General features: G+C 40.9%; 1 protein-coding gene across 3 annotated transcripts in view; it reads right to left on the bottom strand.

Annotated features, from left to right (window-relative positions):
• The window catches only part of LOC123765280 (HMG box-containing protein 4), an 89,524-nt gene extending 65,365 nt beyond the window's left edge, over positions 1-24,159 (bottom strand). Inside the window, exons 1-8 of one of the 3 annotated variants that reach the window (XM_045753821.2) lie at positions 23,984-24,159; positions 21,474-21,616; positions 17,553-17,616; positions 14,986-15,134; positions 14,192-14,293; positions 1,253-1,328; positions 888-952; positions 309-532 (exon numbers count right to left, since the gene is read on the bottom strand). In XM_045753821.2, the coding sequence (XP_045609777.2) occupies positions 309-532; positions 888-952; positions 1,253-1,328; positions 14,192-14,293; positions 14,986-15,134; positions 17,553-17,616; positions 21,474-21,616; positions 23,984-24,023 (863 nt within the window). In that variant the 5' untranslated portion in view covers positions 24,024-24,159. The remainder of the gene's footprint in view (positions 1-308; positions 533-887; positions 953-1,252; positions 1,329-14,191; positions 14,294-14,985; positions 15,135-17,552; positions 17,617-21,473; positions 21,617-23,983) is intronic. The other 2 variants (XM_045753832.2, XM_045753841.2) reach the window with 2 other exon arrangements.
• Between the last annotated feature and the right edge of the window lie 1,375 nt (positions 24,160-25,534).

The raw sequence follows: 25,534 nt of genomic DNA, 5'->3' as shown, positions 1-25,534 counted from the left end.
TCTATTTTGGGATGCCTACTTTTCTGGGTGTTCAACCCCGATTGATGGCAAACATGAATACTTTCATACAAGTTTTATAGGCCATTGCTCCCAACACCTCTCTGAGGGGATCATGTTCTGGCTAGTGGTCCCTGGTAGGCTCGAATTCCGTAAAGACTGAAGCCCCAGACTAATACAGTATAGCTAATATCAGTCGACGGAACCGATGGGGCTCACCCACAGAAAAATGCAACAATTTGCATGTTTCTAGTGATCCTAATGACCATATCACAATATTTTTGGGAGCCAAAATAAAAAGCCAGACTTACTTTGGCGTAGTGGTGTGGGCCTTGTGAGTCGTGGCTGGTGCAGACTGTCCGACCTCCGATTGTTTAGATGGGGTTCGAATCACCTGCTGGGGCTTCACGCCTCCTTTGTTAATGAGATTGCTTCGAGCAGCATTCTGAGATTGCTTGGCGGCTTTACCTGTGCTAATCATTGAGCCTTTTTGATTGCCTTTGGCAGCCAGGCGTTTGGCCCGGCGCTTCCAGTTCTGAAAAATGAATGAGAATATTTTTTGGTGAATCGTTTATGTATCTCTATATGTTGATAATTATTTGGATTCCAAACTAGATATGTTTCGATAAAAGCTAATCAAGGGAGTTTTTCCCAGTCTACATGCAAGGAATGTCTCAATATATATATACTGTATATATATGGTACAAACAATAATGTGTTATGAACATGCTAAGCACAAAAACTAATCCTTCCCATCTGAAGATAAAGGTCAAGATTTATATTGAAATACTTTATAGACATGCAGAAGATGCAAAGTGAGGGAAAGATGAGTGTGAACACCTTAGTGAATAGCGACTAGCACTCATCCCTATACATATATAAACACTTACATATTTCTGTGTTGTTGGCACCAGAGCCCAGAGCTCGCCAAGCCTCTTATTGACTGCAGAGAAGTCTGGAAAGATAAACAAAAAACAATAACTATGTTATTATTTGCATGTCAGGGGTCACTTTGGTTAGTGAGTATGTATGGAACTGACTTATAAACAGTGGCTGGTGAATCACTCAATGGCGGCACTTCTGCTCTGCACTGTTCATGCATCTAATCAGACCAAAACTATTAATTTTACACTTACCGTAAGAAAATAATCCAATCTTTCTAATAGTCTCACTAGAACTAAACAAAATTATATTGACAAAAGATATATGACACTTAAATATCCATTTTCTAAAATGTGGACAAGGCTTCACTTACCCATGTTGGGGTTTGCCTGAATGATCCCAGGACGAATTTCTCGGGCCCAGAGCATGTACGCCGTGAATCGTGATTTCTGCAGATAAGACAACAGTTAAGTACACGAGATGAATCAAAGACAAAAAACTTAAACTTAGTATAGATAAGTACAAAACAGTAAAAGGTCTTTTTTAAGTGACAAATATTCAAAACCTTAACACTATCACTTGCTTTGGACACCGATCACGTCCATTTTTTTTCTCTTGAGTCTTAGTCGTGGACAGAACTCGCGTCCATTACAAAAATATTTGTATTAAATTAATTTTTTATTCGATCGACTTCGGGAAAGTTTCAAAATAAGTGCCTTTAGAGTGCGCACAATTTGATATCAAAATGAAAGATGTAACCCGAAACTTGATATCAGAACACTTGAAAGATTATAAATACATTTTTGGTCAAAATTTTTAAATATTTGTTAAAATTCTATTTATTGTGCTATTATTTTGGGACTAGTTTTAAAATGTGCAGCTTTACAAGGCGAACAATTTGGTACCAAAATGAAAGATGTAACACAAATATTCATGTCAGAACACTGGAAAGATATAAATAATTTTGTAATGATGAGCTTCCAGAATTAAAATATTTGTTAAAATTCCAGTTATTGTTCTATTATTATGGGACTAGTTTTAAAATGCGCACCTTTTTATTGCGAACAATTTGATACCAAAATGAAAGACATAACACGAAAATTGATGTTATCAAACTGAACGAGTATTCACATTAGGTTGCAGTGTGCCAACTGGTGCTCGTTTACGGGTAACTTTAGGCTTTCCTGCGGGGAGGCATGCCGGGATTTTGTACATTATATGCATATACACTTGTATGGAATTTAATTATGAATACAATGATACCAAAATGAACGACATAGCACGAGAATTAAGGTGAGAAAACTGAAATGAGTATACACATTTTACTGATTTTGTGCGCTCACGGGTAACTTTTGCCGACTTTAGGCATTGCTGTTGGGAGTTACACTAGGCTTTTGGACATTATATGCATATACACCTGTAGGGAATTCTATTGCGAACACAATGATACCAAAACGAACAACGTAGCACGAGAATTAATGTGAGAAAACTGAAACGAGTATACACATTTCAGTGTCGCCGTGCGCTTGCCCGCACACTTGCCCGTTCGTCAGGTGCGTGACCTCTAAGTTGGCAGCGCGCATACCGGGGAGCGCGATAGTGTTAACACTTTGGCGTACCCCGCGCGCCACCCCTCAACTGTGCGATATGGGACCCAGGGTGTCACGGGAGCGCGCGTAAATTCTGAAAAGTGTATACTCTCTTCAACTTTGTCACCTTAATTCTCGTCCTACGAGTTTAAATTTTGTATCATTGTGTTCGCAATAGAATTCTCTAGAGCACTAAATGCATATAAACTCCAAAAGCCCGGCTAATTACCCGCAGCAAACAGAGAAAGTGCGAACGAGTTACCCAGGAGCGCGCAAACGCGATAAAATGTTTTCACTATTTTCACTCTAGTCACCTCAATTTTCGTCCTAGGTCTTTCATTTTGGTCTCAATGGGTTCGCAATAGAATTCTCTAGAGGAACATTAGCATATAAAATAAAAAACCTGGTCACGCTCCAACCGCCGACGAGTTGAAGACGGGCCACGCGTTAGCCGCAAGTGAGCGCTCGGACACCTTCCAGCTACACTCCCAATTCCCGCCCTTTTCAAGCCTTTCTTTTGCAATTTTCTTCCTGGAAGGGCCTTGTTCATGATCACTATCCATCGTGGAGTAAGCGTAGATAGTTTCTAAAGCCGCAGTAAGAAATATAGCCACGGAAAATAGCCGAAATGTTCACACGTTTGAGATGCGAGGGGAGGCGACATTAGTCACAACAGTGGAGCGAAAACAATGGGCCCACGGCGTGTGCCAAGCCACCTGAGGGCCACGAGGCTCAACAAAGAAAATGGGAAGACATCGGTGCGCATTTTAAAACCAGTCCCAAAAAAAATCGGATAAAAACCTGATTTTTGGCGATTATTTAAAGTGGATGACGCAATGCTGCGTCATCCCCGGCATTACCGACAGTAAACGGGTGACGCAATGCCGCGTCATGCCCGGGCAAAAGTGTTAAAAGATGAAAATTAAAGTATTATTTGTTGAATCAAATTATGTGAAAGAATTACTTTTTCCCATTAACCCTTAACATGCTAGGGGTATAATATCCTTTGTTCCCCACAGGTGCATGTAATTTTGAAAAAAAAAAAAAATTCTTCCTAACCTATTAATTTGTGTTCACTGATCACAGGAAAAATAAAAAAAAAAATTCTATTGTACTTACTTTTGTTACAATAGAGCCGGCAAGATGAGCGATGACGTCACAATCTGCATGTTCGCTCATGCAGTACACGCCCCTGAGGCGTTGCGCTCAGTCCTCAAGCAGCCAGAGTTGCCACAAATATATTTTCGCGCTATTTATTTACAATGTCTAGGCGCATTTTATCCAAATTTTTTCACTAATTGTGTTCCATATAATGTTTTAACATATTTTATATCAATAATTGTTGCATATTCGAGTATACACAGGCGCACACAAATGTTTTCAATTACGGCAATATAATATGCCATTACAGTCTATTATATTGCATGTTCTGCTTATATTTTTAGATATTTACACACACGCACACGCTATACACACTTAGAAGTTTTTTAGACTGTGGTAGTCATTGAAGCAGTCGACAGCACATAATGGGATACCACACGTTTCACACCATGTTTGCACAAGCTTCCGTTTCTGATCTCTACGTGTCGTTGTTTTACACACCAAGCAATCACGTTGGCCTATTGCACGCTTCCCAGCTGGTGGCAAATACTTGAGTCTGTGTGCTAGGAAGGCTCCAGTGTGAGTGAGGCGTGGAGTACCAGCATGCTGCAACAGTGAGTTTATAATGGGCCTCTGAATCCCTGGGACATCTTTTGCAAACTTTCCTAATAACTGTATTGCGGCATCAAATACAAAGGCACGGAAAGTGGGCTTACGTCCAGTTCTCACAAGGTACATGTTGAAACAGTTCAGCATGCTCATGTCCATAAATCATGTCTATGACTCTCAGCTAGCACAATAGCATATAATAAAAATATTTAGTAATTAGTTTTATAAAAAAAAAATAGTTAAATTTTTTTTTAACACAAACGTTCCTATAACTCTTTCATATTTTATTCAATTTACATGAAACTTACACCTTATATGTAGTTTTTGTTTCTGCAAATCTGTTTCGACTTTTTTTTTCCTAAGTTCATTTATTGATTTTATAATAGTAATAAACCATGATATGTTTGCATAATTTTTTTATGGAGCTTTGACTATTTGTATTAGAAAAACTAAACATATTTTGGAAAATCCGCTGAAACAGATCCTTTTATTATATGCAAATGTTATAGACGAGTGTCATAGAAATGATTTCATTTGAAACCTGTGGTTGTAATTTTGATTTGAAAATGTGTAAAATTCATTGAAAAAACAAAAAAAAATTCTCCCTTTCTATTTAGGCTGCAATACTGAAACTTGGAGCAGTTGCAGCCCTTTTCATATACAACTAGTCCAAAAAGTTTGGTTGACATTGAACAACTTTTAATATTCAGAGACATGTCCCCTTAACACTTTCGCGCTATCTGGACGCGCCGGCGCGTTCGGTTTCGTCTAACGTAAACGCATAGTGGACATAAAGTTATGTCTACTTTTAAAATATTTGTATAAAATTCAATTTTAATCCGATTTCATTGGGGTTTGTTTCAAATAACGCGCCATGAAGTTCTCTTTCTCACCACTAGGCCGCCTGGCACGTCGGCCTACCCGGTCACGTGACGGGCCCATTGTTTTGTGTCACGTGTCGTGAGTCGATCATGCTCCCCTCGCGCGCCAAACTCGAGCATTTTTACCCGTTTCCGTGTGGATTATACCCAATTACTTCATCAAAAATGGATCAAGGTCAAGGCCCAAGCACTTCTACAAGCACTCAAGAAACATTGAGAGAACTTGGGGTGTACACATGTGGCACAATTAGAATGCTACGTGGCGCCCCAAAGGTATTGCAAGCTCTAGCCAAGGGTAAACTTCCACTGGATACCACAGTATACCGCCGCAAAGATAATACCTTCATTCTCCTGTGGAAAGACAAGCGAGTGGTTTCAATCATTACCAACATCCACAATGCAGACACTCAGCGAGTTCAGCGAAGGAAGCGAATTCGCAACCGAGACGGAACAAGTGGAATACAACAGGTAACAGTGAACAAACCGACTGCAATTTGCGAGTACAATAAGTTCATGAAAGGTGTGGACCACTTCGATCAAATGGTTAAATATTACTATTTTACCAGGAAAACTCACAAGTGGACCAAAAAGATTACCTTTTATTTCCTGCAAATGGCATTGCATAATGCCTATGTTTTGTACAAATACAACACAACTGATCAAAAAAAGCTAACATTGCTACAGTTCCACGAAGTGGCAATCTGGGCCCTATTGCACTGGGACACAGAGGACTGGCCTAAAACAACATCATCATCTCAACACTTGCGGCACGCTCCAGACATAAATGATGACACAGCTCCTGCCAATGCTGACGCCATGCCAACTCCTGGACCATCTGGTGTGAGGCGGCCTTTGTTCACTACACCACCTCAAGATGAAGCAGACAACGAATCTGAACCCGACATGTCTGCCACACTGCCAGTTGACGAAACTGTTTTGTCAGATGAATCCGACTCTCCTGCAACTCCTGTTACACCTCCAGCGAGAGGACCTGGCCGCCCTATTGTTGATTCAGAAAATAGCATGAACTACAAACTGAAACATGAAATTTACAGACTGCCCAAATGTCTCAAGTGTCATGCATGCGCACGGTCCGGTAAAAGGAAGGACACGAACTATGGATGCAAGACCTGTGGTGTTGCACTGTGTTGTTCCCTGCTACACCAATTACCACCGGAAACAGGTGTATTGGGTGGTGAAAAAGTAACCACCCGCAACAGCTTCACTCCACCTACAAACCATCTGTTGAGCAACTTCAGGAATGAAGAACCTGAAGAAGGTGGAGAGAACAAATGCTCAACTTACTGTTCCACAACCAGCCTTCCCTTGGTAAGTACACCTATTTGGTCCAAGTTTGTGTAGTATAATTTAGCTCATAGAACATTCTATTGCGAAAACATTGCCACAAAAATGAATGACATACATACAATAATAATATCAGAACAGTGAAATAAGTATAAACTTTCAAAGCAACGTTTCGCGCATGTGTCGTCCGGTCACCGTTACTGGGTAACAGTGCGCCCACTTCCCACACTCTTGCGGGTGGGCCGGGACCATTATTCTACGATTATATTCATATCATCGTGTTGGGAATTTTATTAGGAGTCCATTGATACCAAAATTAAGGCTGTAGGACAATTGTAGAGGTGATAATAATCCCAAGAGTAAAAACATTTTGTTGCTGTTGAGCGCTCACGGCGACTCATCTTCGTAGTTATTTATTTCATGCTGGTATCTCTATAGCTTTTGTGACTTTTTTTACTGATGTTCTTCTAGAGAATTTTATTGCGAACACGTTGGTACCAAAATGAAATACGTAGCATGAAAACTAAGGTCAGAAAAAAAAAAAAGAGTATACACATTTTTGTTTTTACGCTTAAGCGATAAAAACGCCGCGCGCACATACGGTTGGCTGAGTGACCTTCGCCGAGAGCGCGAAAGTGTTAAGCAGCCTCATAGTGCTTAGGAGTTCATAAATTGTTTAATAAATGCTAACAAAGCCGCCACGACACACGAAACATGTAGAGGTTGCGTATATGCTTTAGTGAATCCTGTCCTTGGACAAACGAGTTTACTATATTGGTGTAACTCATTACTGTAACCCCGCGATTATCCGGGATTCGAACATCCGAAAAACGCCCTTATACGGCCAAAATCGTGAACGGATAAAGTTATCACAATATCCAGCCAAAATAGCCACAGGGACCGGATTAAAGCAGGTTTAGTCGGATAAAATGTTGGGGCCCGGTTAATTTTCTGCAGAAATTACACTATCCGGTCAGTCCCCCGGATAATCGTGCCTTTGTCCGTATATGAAAACATGAGGCGGGCCATACGGTATTAATCCCGTCTGCCCGAGACTCGAGGCGCATGGTGTAGGTGGGGGTGGGGTGGGTGGGTGGTGTCGGGGAGCGTTGGGAGGGACCACCTGGGGGGATTAGGGGGGATATCTGATTACCTGGAATTTATCGCTGTTAAACATCATGTTATTTTCTGCTGCCCAGTTGAAAACTTTATTAATATCTGCTTGTAGTTTTTCAATATCTTCAGCAGAGGTAATTTTCATGCTGATTTTTGTGTAATCTGTAAAGGATGATACTAAGCTGTGCCTTGTATTTGAGTCTATATCTGATATGAGAATAAGAAAAAGCAGTGGTGCAAGGACTGTACCTTGAGGTACTGAGCTTTTAATTGCACCTGGACTCGATTTTATATGGTTGACTGTTACTCTCTGTGTTCTGTTTGATAGAAAACTGAGTATCCAGCATCCTACTTTACCAGGTATTCCCATTGACCTCATTTTGTGTGCTATCACTCCATGGTCACATTTATCAAATGCCTTTGCAAAATCTGTGTATACCACATCTGCATTCTGTTTTTCTTCTAATGCTTCAGTGATTTTGTCGTAATGGTCAAGTAGCTGTGAGAGGCATGATCTTGCTAAATCCATGTTGGCCTGGATTGTGGAGGTCATTGGTTTCCATGAAACTAGTGACCTGACTCCTGATCACACTCTCAAATACTTTTATTATGTGGAACATTAGTGCAACTAGTCTATAATTCTTTGCCAATGCTTTGTTCCCTCCTTTGTGTAGAGGGGCTATGTCTGCTGCTTTCAGCGCATCTGGTATCTACCCCATGTCCAAGCTCTTCCTCCACACTATACCGAGTGCCTGTGCTACTGACACTTTGCATTTCTTTATAAATATTGAATTCCATGAGTCTGGACCCGGGGCTGAGTGCATGGGCATATTGTCAATTTCTCTTTCAAAATCTGCTCCGCTCATGTTGATATCAGATATATTTACAGGGATTTGGATATCACACATAAAGAAGTTGTTCGGATCTTCCACTTTCATGCTGTGTATCGGGGTGCTAAACATGTCCTCATACTGCTTTTTTAGGATTTCACTAATTTTTTTGTCATCCTCAGTATATGAACCTTCACTAGTACGAATAGGTTCAATACTGGCAGTGGTTTTTGCTTTTGATTTAGCATACGTGAAGAAATATTTTGGGTTTTTCTTTTTACTTGAATTGCTTTCTGTTCTAGTTGCCGTCCTTCAATCTGATATGAATGCTTCAGTCTCTGTTCGATTTCTTCAATCTCCCAGTTTAAATTATTCCTTCTTTGTATGGAAAGTCGTGTCTGCTTCAGCATTTTCGTTAACTTTTTTCTCCTTTTGTAGTGTCGTCTGCGTTCTCTTTCTACGTTGGACCTCCTTTCTGGTTTTCCTCAAAGGGACATGTTTCAGACAGTCTTCATAGGTTTCAGAAATCAGTTTTTCTATTCTTTGTGTAGGATTTTTATTACTTAGAACATTTTCCCATTGAATGTTTGTAAGTTCCCTGTTTATTTTCTCCCAGTCTATCCTTTTATTATTAAAATTGAATTTATTGAATAGCCCTTCTCGCATGTTGTTTCTCTTGGGCCTACTACGGTTATTAATGTTAGTTTGTACTTCAATGAGCTTGTGGTCCGAGTACGTAGTGTCTGAGACAGTAATGTCTGATTAGCTCATCATTGTTCGTGAATATGAGGTCCAGCGTGTTCTCGTTCCTAGTTGGTTCTGTAATCTGCTGACTGAGTGAGAATTTGTCACAGAATCTCAGTAGTTCTCTGACCTGTGATTGGTTATTTCCAGGTTGATTACCTGCTATAATGTTATTGTGTACTATTCTCCATTGTAAACTGGGTAGATTGAAGTCTCCAAGGAAGATAATATCTGGTACTGGGTTTGCTAGGTTATCAAGGATATTCTCTATTTTGTGGATCTGTTCAGTGAATTCCTCAACTGTTGCATCTGGGGGTTTGTATATTAAAATAATAATTAGATTTATATTCTCTACCTTTATTCCAAGTACCTCTACCCCCTTATTTGTCGAGTTCAGGAGCTCTGTGCATGCCAGCACCTCTTTTATATACAGACCTACTCCTTCACTTGACCTAATTACTTTGTCACATCTACATAGATTATAATTTGGGATCCAGATTTCACTATCCATGTGGTCTTTTGTGTGGGTTTCTGTAAATGCACCAAATATTGAGTTCGATTCTATTAGAAGGCCATTTATGAATTTAACTTTATTTCTTGACTTTGACTTTAGACCATGTATGTTTGCAAATATGAATGATTTCCCATATTGCATGTCACTTCTTGTGGGTTTTGGTAGTTCTCCCCCCTCTCCACCCATGTCCAGGGTGTGTTGTTTTGGTAGTGGTTCGACCAGTTTTGATGGTAGTGCAGTTGTTTTGTGGTGTAGTACCTGTGTGCTTGTTGATGATTTGTGTTCCAGTCTTGTGGGTATCTTCCTTCCCCTCTGTAATCCTGTAGTGGTTCCATCTGACTGTTCCTCTCTCTCATATGTTCTACTCTGTTTCTGCGTTCCTCTAAAAAATTTCCAGTAGTATCATATTAATCTTCCAGTCTATAATGTTGTGTACCTCTCACGTGGAATTCCGGACACTGGAGATGTAACATTTTTTGTCCCTAATTGAGAATTTACATAGTTTAAGGTGAAAGTATCTACACCCTGTTCCAAAACGGCATGTACCCCTCATCAACATGTTCCTGCATTTTCGAGGACACAGAAAAGTGCATTTTGCACCTAATTTCCCATATTTGCATATTCCTTGTGCATAGAATTTGCAAATATTTTAAGTTTTCCTGTTTTCAGGATATTTATACTTGTGCCTGTCTTGGCCGCCTCTTTAATGGAGCCATCTCCGTTGTTCGTCTCAATTCCTTAGTTTATGCACTCTTTCCCACTGTTGCTCTCATTGTTTATATTACCTGGCTCTGCAATATTGCTGTTGTTTTGTACCACGATACCCTCTTCCTCCACACTACTGCTGTGGTTCTCTAAACTACTTGTTCCTGAGTTTTGGTCGTTATCCAGTGCTGTTTGTTCACGGTCCACATGCATCGCTGGTAGCTTTTTTTTAGCTTTAGCTGATAGCTGGTAGCTTTAAACCCCGGCGGGGTTCAACGGCCCCCCCCCCCCCAAGGCAGCCCCTCCCCAGCTCCGGGAACCCACACGGCAGGCCCCGGGGCCGAGCCGTCCCCTGAAAGAAAAAACCGGGGCAGCCGCGAAAGTACAGTACTAAGGAAGGGAGCCCACTGGCAGACTCATACAACACGGTTGGAGGAACAGGCTCAAATGCCCCCGTCGCTACCCCGGAAGGGGATTTTCCCGAGACCGCCCGAGTCTCAAAACCAACGAGGCCCCACCCCGACCCCGAACCCACAGACGGTAAAAACCCGGCTGCAGGGAGGAAAAGGGGGGGGGGGGCACCAGACTAGACCACAACAGGGGAAAGACAAGGGGGCATGGAAGGAAACCAAAGCAACCAACACCCTCAAACCCTGACACGCCAACCAAAACGGGGCAGCCTCGGGGCTTCCGGGGAGCAATCACCACCGAGCATTGCCAACCTGCAACGCCTGTGCTGCCTGTACCTGCATAGTCAGCATAAGACAGGGTAACCGAGTCACAAACAAGCAACAAAACTCGCAGAACTCCGGGCCGAAGGTGCCACCGACCCCACAGGCAGCAGACGGAGGCAAGACCATGAGAGTCACCCTGAGACAATGGGACAGAGCAACCCACAAACTCGCTCGAAGCGAGGGGGAACTCCGGGGTCACATCCTTCGGACCTTCGCGTCCCCTAGGGGATTCCCAGGGTCCTGAGCGTTTACTATAAGAGGACTTGCGCCCAGGTAATCCCAGGCAGGGTACTACTAACTGGTGCCCAAATCTACCAAACAACTTCTAAGAGCTGAACCCCCGGGACATGTACACTCATGAGGACCTAGCAGGGGGAGCCACCGGAAAAAGGAAGAGGACTTAGTACAAAGGGGGAAAGAACCAAGACAGATCCTCCCACCAGGTAGACAAACAAAAAGAAAAAAGAAAACCCCGAAAGAGGACAGCGTACCCAGGCGGAACAGAGTGAATTGATTTCACTCTGATTGGTTAAAACAAGCTGTGCAGTACCCTGCGCCCCACCAGTGCAAACTGCCCCTTACCCCAAGGCGAACATAACACCCTACACACAAAGGGCGGCCGATACCAAGCAGTAAACGGCCTAGCAGGGGCAGAACCCAAGGGACTTGTTGAAGAGAATCCCAAGCCCCAAGGGCAGTACTTACACAGCACCTAGGGAAGGAAACCCTAGGACCCTTTCAGCCCGAGTACTGATGAATCACTCCCAACTCACGCACCACCTAGAAGACAGTCACCACACGCTAGGTACAGTGCTGAAACAACCACTGGAGCCAGAGCCCATGACCTCAGTCTTTAGCATCAGCCAAAGAACTGAGGTGTGGATCGTCGGCACGGGAGGTCTGGGGCTCCCTCTTCCCCCTCCCGGGGAGGGGGAAGCTGCGCAGATGGTGGCACAGCGACGGGTGACGTCATATTAGTTTGCTAGTTTTTGTTTGGGGAGTTTTATTCACTCGTTCGGCTTTTAGGTTGCAATTTTCGCCAGAATTGGGGTTTGTTTTGGGACGCTTACCTTTCTGGGTGCCTGACCCGGTCGATGGCAGACATAGATTGCTTCCAATCACACGGGGGTTTCAATAGGCCATTGCTTCCCTTGCCTCTCTAGAAGGGGGCCAGGTTCTGGCTCGTGGTCCCCGGTAGGCCCAAAGAACTCCATACACATGACTGATGCCAAAGTCTGACATTAGCATATCAGCCTAGTAAGCTCCGGGGAGCCGTAGGGGTTCCCCCCCAGAAATATTTTTTTAAGGGAATTTTTTTTTTAGGTTTCTAGTTTTTTCCTCCTTTGTTTATTATTTGAATTTATTGTAACCTTTACATCCTGGAGAATGCAGACTCATCCCTAACTATGCGAAGCCAGAATTAAATTGGTCAACAAATAAATCGGTTACAACTCTCAGAACTTGGATTTTGAATTTTGTTTGGCCGATTTTTTTCACAGATTTCAAACTCTATTTTCCTTGTTTCTTTAGGTTGTTTTGATGATTAGGGACCAGATTAGGGCTTTTATACTTATATAAAGTATACCCTAAATATATCCCCTAAATCATTATAATTATCATTTTTTTGGGGGGTTATGTTTTCCTGACTTCGTTTCAACACATACTGACCTACAACTTTCACATATTCGAGTACGAATGCCAAACAATGTTTATTACAACATACAAGTAAATTCATGAATTAGAACTGCCTTATTCATTGTCGATAACTTCAACTTCAATTATATCTATAACTAGAATTTCAACTTACTTCAGTATCCAAAAATCTAGTTTCTGACCGACTCTCACCATTTTTACATATAGTGTGCACAGCTGTCTGTTCTACAATCCCTATAGAATTGATTTTTTGTAAACTCTAAACGTTCGGAGTTAATACGTTTTTATTGTCTAAATTTGCGCATATTTCAAATGACATATTGACATTTTTTTTACAGTAAACTATAGTGAAAACCTATATTCTAAATATATGAAAATGAAGCTAACATGTTATTCTGAGAGCATAATAACACCAAATGAACAATTAGTGATATTTTATATTTTTGCAGCTGATTTCAAAATATGAAGTTTTCAATATTCAATTTCTAATTACAGTATTTGTTATTTTCTTGTTTTTCAAGTTATGCTGGTATCATTTAGACAAAGATGGAGCATTTGCCTAGTAGATTATGCACAAAACATTTGAAAGAGTTTCAGAAAATTAAAAAACTGAGCTCAATGTCACACTTCATATGACGTTTTGCGCAGTTTAGGGGTTAATAATACAGTAGTTATTTGACTACACAATACAGTACCAGAAATTAACATCGTTTGGTTTCATAATCTAATATTCCTGCAGGTAATTTACCACTGCTATTAATGCATAACTTTACATGTTAAATACTACTTTTAATATGGTAACTTGTGCCATCGAATATATTAAGTTTAAAAGGGTATTCTCATCTATTTTGAGTGGGGAAAGGACGTGGCGGGTGAACCGGATGTTTTTGCGTCCATCTATACGTTGTTGTCTTCTTATCTTTGGTTTTTGTTTAGTGATGAATCAATGGACATTTTATGGCATTAGGGTGATTGGTGCATGTGATAAATAATATAACCTCTGTATGTAATATTCACCTGTCAAATACAACTGGAAGTATCTGCATGTTTTTGTTTTTTATTTTATTTATATATACCAGAGATGTTACATTGTTGTATAGCCACTAGCACGCATAGCCGTTTCCGGCAGGTCCTTAATTCTAGTTTTTCCCCAGAATACGACCCGCCAAGTTGTTTAACAACCAGGTCCCATTCACTGCTGGATAACAGAGGCTACTGTTAAGATTGACCCTCAGTTAATCCTTCCCGGCCAGGATACGAACCCAGGCCAAAAAGCTCGCAAAACACTTCTCCATCAGAAGATGGAGAAGTGACGACGTTTCAGTCCGTCATGGACCATTGTGGACCATCTTGGACTAGTAAAGTGTGGCCCAAAAGTAGAAGCTCAACGTTTCAATCACTATTAGATAAATAAAAGTAGGTAATAACACACTAATATATAATGTACAATGCTACCTCTTAACAAGGAGCCCCATCACATGCACCATGATGATCCATCTCACTGTATAAGACAAGCCAGTACCACACGTACCCCTTTGTCCTTGCGTTGAGCCTTCTTGCGCCGAACAACCTGTCCATCCTTTAGCATGATATTTTTCTTGCCCTGCTTCTCCGAGAAGTACAATGACTGAGCCTGGTGGAGAGGAAAATAAATTAATTTGACTAAACAAATTTTTTTAATTGTTCAGCACACTATTGTACACCATTCCAAATGTAGAGTGGAATACTCAACACACGCCTTTAAAAAATTAATGCACAGACTATGAAGAAACACTGATCTCTGACAAATTCACTCACTCGCTCTCTTCCCTTAAGGGAGGGCGGCGTTCAATGGTGGTTAAATTTTCTGCCTCCTTTCAACTATCCTGTGACAACAATGCCAGGAATAGGCAAAATCTTGTAGGGGAAACTAATTAACTCTTTGCAAACTGCACTCAAAATACACGCCACACCCGAAGGTCTGAATTTGTAAAATGTATTAATTGTTTTTGGTTAGTATATACAGTACTGTATACTGAATGAAATGCTCTAGTTGCAAACATCATTATTTCTTTTACTGTGGGGTGTGTAAACATATCAAACCGTCAAGAAATAATAAGGGAGCATTAAATCAAAAGATAAAGGTATCACATTTAGAGGTATTCCACATTAACCTAACACATTTGGCAGCATCATGCATTAACATTCCCACGCACCCATCCTAATTTCTACCCTTTCATCAAACACCCACTAGCATGATGGGTAGGATGAGAGGTGAACGCTCTCGTAACACCAAGCTCTAAAACCCCTCAGAACGAAATCATCAAAAATGTGAACATTTCTCACCAAGCTATAGTTGGATGTTTCTCTTGGCATGTCAGTCGAGTCATCATCAACGTGGAGCGCATCGTTGGTGTCGTCCCTGTCGTCGCCATCATCGCACATGTCGTCGTCTCCATCGTCATTATCGACCCAGTCGTCGACTTCTAAAGGCTCTATAGTGATAGAACCAATAGAGTAATTCAAATTTGTATATGCAAGACTTCAAATCAGAAGTGTAATACATACTAAAAAGAGGAAACCTAATACCTAAAATAGAAAACGTAATACCTGTACTAAAAATAGGAAATATAATACATGTACTGTACTAAAAGTGGGAAATGTAATGAAACAGTGTAATAATTTATGAGTGAGAGACTGGAAAAGGGGGAAATTGAACTGAAATTACATATTTTATAATTGATATATTTATTGAATTTTATTATAAATTGATCTCTTCCTATAAAACTTTTCCACCCATCCTGTGCAGGATCCTTTCCATTCCGTTGACATAAACAAATGATCGCAAAACTACGAAATGTGTGCAACTCAAAACTGAAGTATAGTTCTGAAGTCCAGGTGGCTCTAACCTACGAACAGAATGTGTAGGGTATTCACTCTATACACTAAGAGGTGTAACCTGCTTCTCAGTCTATATATCGAGAGGTGTACCTTGTTTTTCGGCGTAAATAAACTGAGAGGTGAACCCCCCTGCTTCTTGTACATACAGTATATGTTAGGCTTATATCAAGGTCCCCCCCCTACCCACCCCAGGGTCAAATTACTGACCCCTCTTCAGGATGCAACCCCACAACAAGCTGATTAACTCCTGGGTATCTATTTACAACTATGTGGCCAGGGGTGATAGGAAATGTGCCCAACCATTTCTGTTCCATCCGGAATTTGAACCCAGTATTCTCGATTTTGAGTTGTGAACGAACCCAATTGTACCATCGGAACCCTTTTAACCCCTGCACTGCGCACTTGTTTTGAGCAAAAACTTCATAGTTAAGGACATATTTTTTTTTTTTTTTTTTTTTTATAAATGTTCCGATAAAGTTAATGTCAAAATATTTCCAAACTCAAATATTTTCATTTCAAAACACAAAGAGTGATGAAAACATTAAAAAACATTAAAATACTGTATAGCCTAATTAAAAAAAATAACTCGGAACGACTTTTGTTGGTTGGCGCAGTTAAGGGGTTAATATGTACACCGAGAGGTGTACCTGTTTCTCAGTGTATATACACTGAGAGGTGTACCCTGCTCTCAGTGTATATACACTGAGAGGTGTACCCTGCTCTCAGTGTATATACGCTGAGAGGTGTACCCTGCTCTTGGTGTATATACACTGAGAGGTGTACCCTGCTCTTGGTGTATATACACTGAGAGGTGTACCCTGCTCTTGGTGTATATACACTGAGAGGTGTACCCTGCTCTTGGTGTATATACACTGAGAGGTGTACCCTGCTCTTGGTGTATATACACTGAGAGGTGTACCCTGCTCTTGGTGTATATACACTGAGAGGTGTACCCTGCTCTTGGTGTATATACACTGAGAGGTGTACCCTGCTCTTGGTGTATATACACTGAGAGGTGTACCCTGCTCTTGGTGTATATACACTGAGAGGTGTACCCTGCTCTCAGTGTATATACACTGAGAGGTGTACCCTGCTCTCAGTGTATATACACTGAGAGGTGTACCCTGCTCTTGGTGTACATACACTGAGAGGTGTACCCTGCTCTTGGTGTACATACACTGAGAGGTGTACCCTGCTCTTGGTGTACATACACTGAGAGGTGTACCCTGCTCTTGGTGTACATACACTGAGAGGTGTACCCTGCTCTTGGTGTACATACACTGCATTTATACAGCACTGGATTATGTTCAGGTCTGAAGTATACTTGCTGGTTGGTCAGTAACTGTTGTGATGGCCTTAATACCCCCCCCCCCCAAGAGGGTGATAGGCCTTAACTCCCTTGCAAAATATTTTCCTTTCTGTATCTTTTCTGTATTTCTTTCTGATATTTGGAAGAATACAAAAACATTCTAATAATTTTAGTTTGGTCATAGTGAAGTGAAATGTTGTTGACATCCTATTATGAGAAATAATAATTTCTAGATCATATGTAATAGATTTCTCTTCATCACTACCTTCCAGGTCCATAAAAGTCCTGGAAATTTTGCATGGACGTCAGTCGATGGACTGGTGACGCACCCGACATGGTACCCATCTTATTGCCAAGTGGGGTAGGAGGATGTGACTGGGGACGGGTGTGACTGGGGGACGGGTGTGACTGGTGACTAGACAGGCAGTGAGGGGGGGAGGGGGCTAGACTTTGTATCAAGACCCCCCCCTCAAGGTTGAACTACTGACCATCCCCAGGATGCACACCCACAACAGTTGCCCAACTCCCACCTGGGTATTTACTGCTAGGTGAACAGAATGATTAGGTGAAAGGAAAAATGCCCAATCGTTTCTGTCCTTCCCAGGAATAAAACTAGCACTCCCTGATTGTGAGCCAAGAATGAAGCTAACTGTACTACAAGACCCTATGACCCCTGTTAATTAACATGTTATACCAAACTTACCATCTTTCACTTCAATCAAGTCGTCGTCTATATAACTATCAGAGTCGTCGAATACATCCGCTCCCTGCAACCACAAAAATAAATATTACGCACACACATCAACTCACAGACAAGGAAATAACAGATAAATATGTTGCAAATGTTTTCTGGTGAATATCAACATAGCATTATTAAATATTACTACCGTACTTAATAAGATGTAACCGCTGAACAGCTACCATACAAGAACCCCCATAAAGAACAAGCATTATAGAAATTCAGAACATAAAACATATTTGGCAACATCAGCTTGGAGAAATTGTTCACTAAAAATTTTTCTCGGAGATTCATTGTGCATCATAATACGTTAATCATTTCTCTTTTTCTTACCTTTCATCTAAGTTGAATTTCATCTTTCTCTTACATTCATTTTGCCTTATGCTCTAACTTTATGTTTATTTATTTATTTATTTAAATGTAAGAAGGTACATTGGGTTTATGAGAGCACATAGCATTAAATGTTTGTATATTCTTGTAAAGCCACTAGCACGCATAGCATTTCAGTTGTTTGTCTTTTCCACTCTTTTTAAGTTATATGACTGGATAATGGTCCAGAACCGTCATTGTTTCATTAATGATTAAAACGTCATTGTTTCTTAATTTTCAAGGGCATTTATCTTCTTCTCTTGAGGTTATCTTGAGATGATTTCGGGGCTTAGCGTCCCCGCGGCCCGGTCCTCGACCAGGCCTCCTTTTGTTATACACCCCCAGGAAGCAGCCCGTAGCAGCTGTCTAATTCCCAGGTACCTATTTACTGCTAGGTGAACAGGGCATCAGGGAGAAAAAACTCTGCCCATTTGTTTCCGCCTTCACCAGGGATCGAACCCGGAACCTCGGGACTACGAATCCCGAGCGCTGTCCACTCAGCCATCAGGCTCCACCTTAGCTACTCCAAATTTATGGCTGGAGCTCATCTAACATCAGCCTAACAGCGTGGTTATCTGCTACAAGAAACAGAAGTTTTCCGTGGACTGGCAATGTTTATATGGCTACGAAGCTTTTGCATTTTACAAATCACAAATTACTTTTGCAAATCAATCATCTCAAGATACCCTACATGGGAGTACTGGGGCACATAGGTAATCCTGCCACTGTGGCCTCTCGTTGAACTATTTCATACTTGCCTATAACAATAACATTTGTTCTAAACTAGGCTTTAGGAATTTGGTTTTAAAAATACTCTCCCTTCTATGTTACAAACATTTAAATCCTAATTTTACTTTTCTTAATAAAGTACTGAACTTTTTACTGTGTTTAGTCATTATTGCATGAATCAACTAATCCGGAAAAATGTTTACAAGATTTTTGTAAACATTAAGGGATTTTAATATTGACAATTTCTGAGCACTGACCTCAACATGATAGTTAGGTTGCTTAGGCACATAAGAATCAAGGAAACTGCAGAAGGCCTATTGTTCCATATGTGGCAGCTCCTAACACTGTTATTATATTATATTATAGAACTTCAGTTTCAACTCTTTTAACCCTGTCGTAACTCAGTCGATTGATACCTGGTTGGTTGATACCTGGTTGATGGGGTTCTGGGAGTTCTTCTACTCCCCAAGCCCGGCCCGAGGCCAGGCTCGACTTGTGAGAGTTTGGTCCACCAGGCTGTTGCTTGGAGCGGCCCGCAGGGCCACGTACCCACCACAGCCCGGCTGATCCGGAACTTCTCTTAGAAAACCGTCCAGTTTTCTCTTGAAGATGTCCACGGTTGTTCCGGCAATATTTCTTATGCTCGCTGGGAGGACGTTGAACAACCGCGGACCCCTGATGTTTATACAGTGCTCTCTGATTGTGCCTATGACACCTCTGCTCTTCACAGGTTCAATCTTGCATTTTCTTCCATATCGTTCACTCCAGTACGTTGTTATTTTACTGTGTAGATTTGGGACCTGACCCTCCAGTATTTTCCAGGTGTATATTATTTGGTATCTCTCTCGTCTCCTTTCTAGAGAGTACATTTGGAGAGCTTTGAGACGATCCCAATAATTTAGGTGTTTTATCTCGTCTATGCGTGCCGTATATGTTCTCTGTATTCCCTCTATTTCAGCAATCTCTCCTGCTCTGAAGGGGGAAGTGAGTACTGAGCAGTACTCGAGACGGGACAGCACAAGTGACTTGAAGAGTACAACCATTGTGATGGGATCCCTGGATTTGAAAGTTCTCGTAATCCATCCGATCATTTTTCTGGCTGACGCGATATTTGCTTGGTTATGCTCCCTAAACGTTAGATCGTCGGACATCATTATTCCCAAATCCTTGACATGCTGTTTTCCTACTATGGGAAGATTCGATTGTGTTTTGTACCCTGTATTATGTTTCAGATCCTCATTTTTGCCGTACCTGAGTACCTGAAATTTATCACTGTTAAACATCATGTTATTTTCTGCTGCCCAATCAAAAACTTTGTTGACATCTGCTTGTAGTTTTTCAATGTCTTCAGCAGAGGTAATTTTCATGCTGATTTTTGTGTCATCTGCAAAGGACGACACGAAGCTGTGGCGTGTATTTTTGTCTATATCAGATATGAGAATAAGGAACAGTAGCGGTGCAAGGACTGTACCTTGAGGTACAGAGCTTTTAACATCGCTTGGACTCGATTTTATCTGATTGACTGTTACTCTTTGTGTTCTGTTCGACAGGAAATTGAGTATCCAGCGTCCTACTTTTCCAGTTATTCCCATTGACCTCATTTTGTGAGCTATCACCCCATGGTCACATTTGTCGAACGCCTTTGCAAAGTCTGTGTATACAACATCTGCATTTTGCTTTTCTTCTAGGGCTTCTGTGATTTTGTCATAGTGGTTGAGTAACTGTGACAGACAGGATCTTCCCGCTCTAAATCCATGTTGTCCTGGATTGTGCAATTCATTGTTTTCCATAAAACTAGAAATTTGATTCCTAATCACTCTTTCAAACACTTTTATTATGTGTGATGTTAGTGCAACTGGCCTATAATTTTTTGCCAAGGCTTTACTCCCCCCCTTGTGCAACGGAGCTATATCTGCAGATTTAAGTGCTGCTGGTATCTCCCCTGTATCCAGGCTCTTTCTCCATATTACGCTGAGTGCTCTCGCTACTGGTACTTTACATTTCTTTATGAATATTGAATTCCATGAGTCAGGCCCAGGAGCTGAGTGCATAGGCATATTATCAATTTCTCTTTCAAAGTCTTCCGAGTTTGTGGTAATATCCGTTATATTATCTGCAGCTTGAATGTCATTCATAAAGAAGCTGTCTGGGTCATCAACTTTCATGTTGTTTATTGGTGTGCTAAACATAGCCTCATACTGGCTTCTTAGAATTTCACTAATCTCTTTGTTGTCCTCTGTGTACGTACCTTCATTTGTAATTAACGGTCCAATACTGGTACTACAGAGAGATTAAGGCAGTGTCTGGGATGCTTCCGGACGCAGGTTCGAATCCTCGTCACGGCCCTTGTGGATTTGTTCATTGGCAGCTCCTATTTATATCCACCCAAACCCAGTCATATATACGTCTAAGTTATGCTTGAAACAATCGAGGGAACCCACATCTATCGTGTTATCCAGTAATTTGTTCCACAAATCCACAACCTTATTACCAAACCAGTATTTACCCAGGCCTTTCCTAAATCTAAAAATGATCCAATTTATATCCATTGTTGGATGTATTATTACGTATCGATATATAAATAAGGTATTAAATATATCAACACACAATAGGCTCAGATGTTTCCGGTTAGGCAAAACAACAACTTAATTTTGTACAGTGTCAACTCATGAGAATGAGCGGAATATACAAAATGCTGACTACACCTTGCCAGAGGTACAACAGTTCATTACGAAACCCTTGACTGTAAACCTTTCCACCATTTACATGACAAACGTTATCACTCACCATAGATAGTCCAACTTTCATAATTTTGGGGGATTTTTGAGGTCTGTCGGTCTTCCTTTTGAAGCGGGTATCAATCTCGTCTGGCGATTCAAAGTCGGCCAGCTTTGAGGACTTCTTTCTCACCCGGCCAGAGCGTGACACGCCTACAAGAATACAGAATATTGTTAGAAAAAGCATTCTGTGAATGCAGTACTAGTTTGCAGTATCACACACACTTCAGAATTATGCTCTTCATGCGTAATTCTTGATTCACTCATAACGTTCACTGTAAACTGGCATAACTGAAATGATTCATACTACTGTCTTGAGACATATAAACCTTAAACCTTCACACAGTATTGAAGGAAATAAGGAAGCTAAACCCACACACAATACCGAATGGAACAAGTAAACCCATACACACTACCAGAGCTGGAGCATGCTATATCCAACTCTGGCCCCAGACATCACTCGGTACCCCTACTCAAATCTCTGAATATGTTAGACATTAAGTCACTGCACATTCTCTCATGTGTATTATACATATATAAAATGCTGAACTGTAATGCCAATCCTGACCTCAAAAGCTTCATTGAAGGTTGTAACAGATCCCATGAGCACCACACCAGAAATACTAGTAAATTCAGTTTTGATATTCCAAGAGTACGACTTAATCAAACTAGAAATGCTCTACAAATCAAGGGACCCAGAAAGTGGAATGACCTTCCCAACCATGTTAAAGACTGTACCTCTCTCAACCAGTTTAAGATAAAAACGAAGCACTACCTAATAAATTCCCTGTAACCTACCTTACCCCTCTATTGTCAACCCATGTCTGTTTTCTTAAACAACGCTGTTTGTCGACCTATTTGTATTTGTGCTGCTTTTTCAGCCATGTTTCCCCCTTTTTATCTTTATTTTTATTTGTTCTCAACACATTTTATTCTTTATACTCATTTAGTATTAAGTATTAGTCATTAAAGTTTTTCCTGCCCGAAACGCTTTGCATAAGTGGCTTTAGGCATCGTATGTACTAGCTCTATCTATAAATCTATCAATTTATGTAAAATCTCTTGTATGTATGTACCTTACCTGAACATTATATTTTATTTTTGAGGTCTGTTTATTTTATTTATTTATTTATTTATTTATATGTGTGTGTCGTACCTATTAGCCAGAATGCACTGCTTGGCCTAGTATACAAGGCCCGATTTGCCTAATAGGCAGTGATTTTTGTTAGTTTCAAAAATTTGTTTCCAATTGGTTTATTTGAATGTTATTATATTATATTAGGAACATGAATTACTGACTTAGTTATGTTTGTTTAGGGTAGGATAACAGGTTAGTATTTCTACGTTAGTTTTCAAATTAAAAATAAAATGCAAATCATATATAATGTAAATGTAATGGAAAACTTTATCATTTCACAAGAAAAATATGTAGGAAAATATATAACTTCAGGAAAACTCAGCTTATTAGGCAAATCAGGCCTTGCATACTAGCTCAAGTAGTGCATTCTGGCTATTAGGTAATTTGGGTAAGCCTAAGGACAGGATAACTTAGATAGGTTCAAGATCATTTTAACTTAAGTTTGCTTAAGTTATGGTTAGGTTTGATTGGTTAGGTGGGCCGCATATAAACAAAATAATAGTAATGACCATAATAATAGTGACAAAATCCCAAGTGTCCACAAGCGGGCCACAAAACACAAGCATGTCCTAAAGCGGGCCACAAAACAGTGTCCACAAAACAAAGTGTCCACAAGCGTGTCCAAAAGCAGGCCACAAAACAGAAGTGTCCACAAGCGGGCCACAAAACAGAAGTGTTCACAAGCGGGCCACAAAACAGAAGTGTCCACAAGCGGGCCACAAAACAGAAGTGTCCACAAGCGGGCCACAAAACAGAAGTGTTCACAAGCGGGCCACAAAAGAGAAGTGTTCACAAGCGGGCCACAAAAGAGAAGTGTCCACAAGCGGGCCACAAAACAGAAGTGTTCACAAGCGGGCCACAAAACAGAAGTGTTCACAAGCGGGCCACAAAACAGAAGTGTTCACAAGCGGGCCACAAAACAGAAGTGTTCACAAGCGGGCCACAAAACAGAAGTGTTCACAAGCGGGCCACAAAACAGAAGTGTTCACAAGCGGGCCACAAAACAGAAGTGTCCACAAGCGGGCCACAAAACAGAAGTGTCCACAAGCGGGCCACAAAACAGAAGTGTCCACAAGCGGGCCACAAAACAGAAGTGTCCACAAGCGGGCCACAAAACAGAAGTGTTCACAAGCGGGCCACAAAACAGAAGTGTTCACAAGCGGGCCACAAAACAGAAGTGTCCACAAGCGGGCCACAAAACAGAAGTGTCCACAAGCGGGCCACAAAACAGAAGTGTCCACAAGCGGGCCACAAAACAGAAGTGTTCACAAGCGGGCCACAAAACAGAAGTGTTCACAAGCGGGCCACAAAACAAGTGTCCACAAGCGAGCCACAAAACACAAGCATGTCCACATGTGGGCTGCCAGACTGGTAGCCAATACCTGTGGCGTCGGCTGACGTATTCCTGACTGGTGTTTCCATGACCCACAGTCAATATGGCCATCAAGCGCTCAAATACACCTTCACAAACATCAACAATTCTTCCTCCTTCTTTTCTTTTGTTTACAATCTGCAGACGAGACCCTCCTGCTCCTGCTCTCCGCTAATCACAGCGCCGCTAACAAACCCTAGACGTTCATTGGCCCACAGATATACAAAGCCAATTTTCATTGGGCGATGATAAGTCTATACACTTTTCGATTTACTCAAAAGCCATAAATTGTATAGTTTTTACTCCAAATTTCAATATTTTTGGCGCCGTGTTGCAACCCGCCTTCAAGTTAATCAGTTCACTATATAACAAAATACACATTGTCCATTATGTAATGTTGACATAAGTATATTAGGACACGAGGTCAGGTCAATCACCTTTCCAAATAATCAGTCTTACCCCATATTTATATACGCATTTTTGGATTTATGAAGTGTTATTTAGGTTACATTAATAGTATTTTGCACAACTAACACAAACATAAAAGTTGGAAGTTACGACTTTTTATACCGAAAATATGCCATTTACTGAATAATTGAGAAGGCCCCAGAAAATAGACACACCAGCGGCCATTGAGATTTTTCAGCCCGGTTACTGCTGGCGCTTCGGGTTTCTGAAAATAAATTACTTACTGAAAATAAACTCAACGGTCATTTGTTTTAATCACTCATTTGGAGTTAAAGAGTTCTTATTAATTCCGACTTCGCAATCTCAACACCATCTAGCTCGTATCTTGTAACTCTATCATCATTACCATATCCTCAGAACTTTACATTTATCAGCATTAAACTGCATTTGCCAATCCTTTGACCATTTCAAACCCCTATCTAGATCAACTTGAAGTGATAGTGAGTCCTCCTCCGAATTAATTTCCCTACCGATTTTCGTATCATCGGCAAATTTGCAAATGTTGCTACTCAAACCTGAATCTAAATCATTTATATATATTATAAACAACAGAGGTCCCAGGACAGAGCCCTGAGGTACTCCACTAACAACATTATCCCACTCTAACTTAACCCCATTTATACTAACTCTCTGTTTCCTTTGGAATAGCCATGCCCTAATCCAAGTTAATATAGCACCCCCAATACCATGAGCTTCTATTTTTTTAATTAGTCTTTCATGTGGCACTGTATCAAAAGCTTTGCTAAAGTCAAGGTACACAACATCACAATCTTTACCACTATCAACTGCCTTAACTATGCTGGAATAAAAAGTTAGCAAATTTGTTAAACATGAACGGCCATTTGTAAAACCATGTTGCGACTCATTTATTAATTTATGTTTTTCAAGATGGAGACGAATTGTATTTGCAATTATTGATTCAAGTAACTTTCCCACAATAGACGTTAGGCTAATTGGCCGATAGTTTGACGCAAGTGATCTATCTCCTTTCTTAAAAATTGGTACCACATTAGCTACCTTCCATGACTCTGGCACTCTGCCTGACTCTATTGATTTATTAAATATAGTAGACAGTGGCTCGGAAAGTTCCTCT

The sequence above is a fragment of the Procambarus clarkii genome, chromosome 5 (assembly GCF_040958095.1).
Source record: "Procambarus clarkii isolate CNS0578487 chromosome 5, FALCON_Pclarkii_2.0, whole genome shotgun sequence".
In the NCBI taxonomy this organism is placed as follows: domain Eukaryota; kingdom Metazoa; phylum Arthropoda; class Malacostraca; order Decapoda; family Cambaridae; genus Procambarus; species Procambarus clarkii.
Note: the sequence above shows the minus strand (reverse complement) of the source record. Positions and strands in the feature narration are given on the sequence as shown.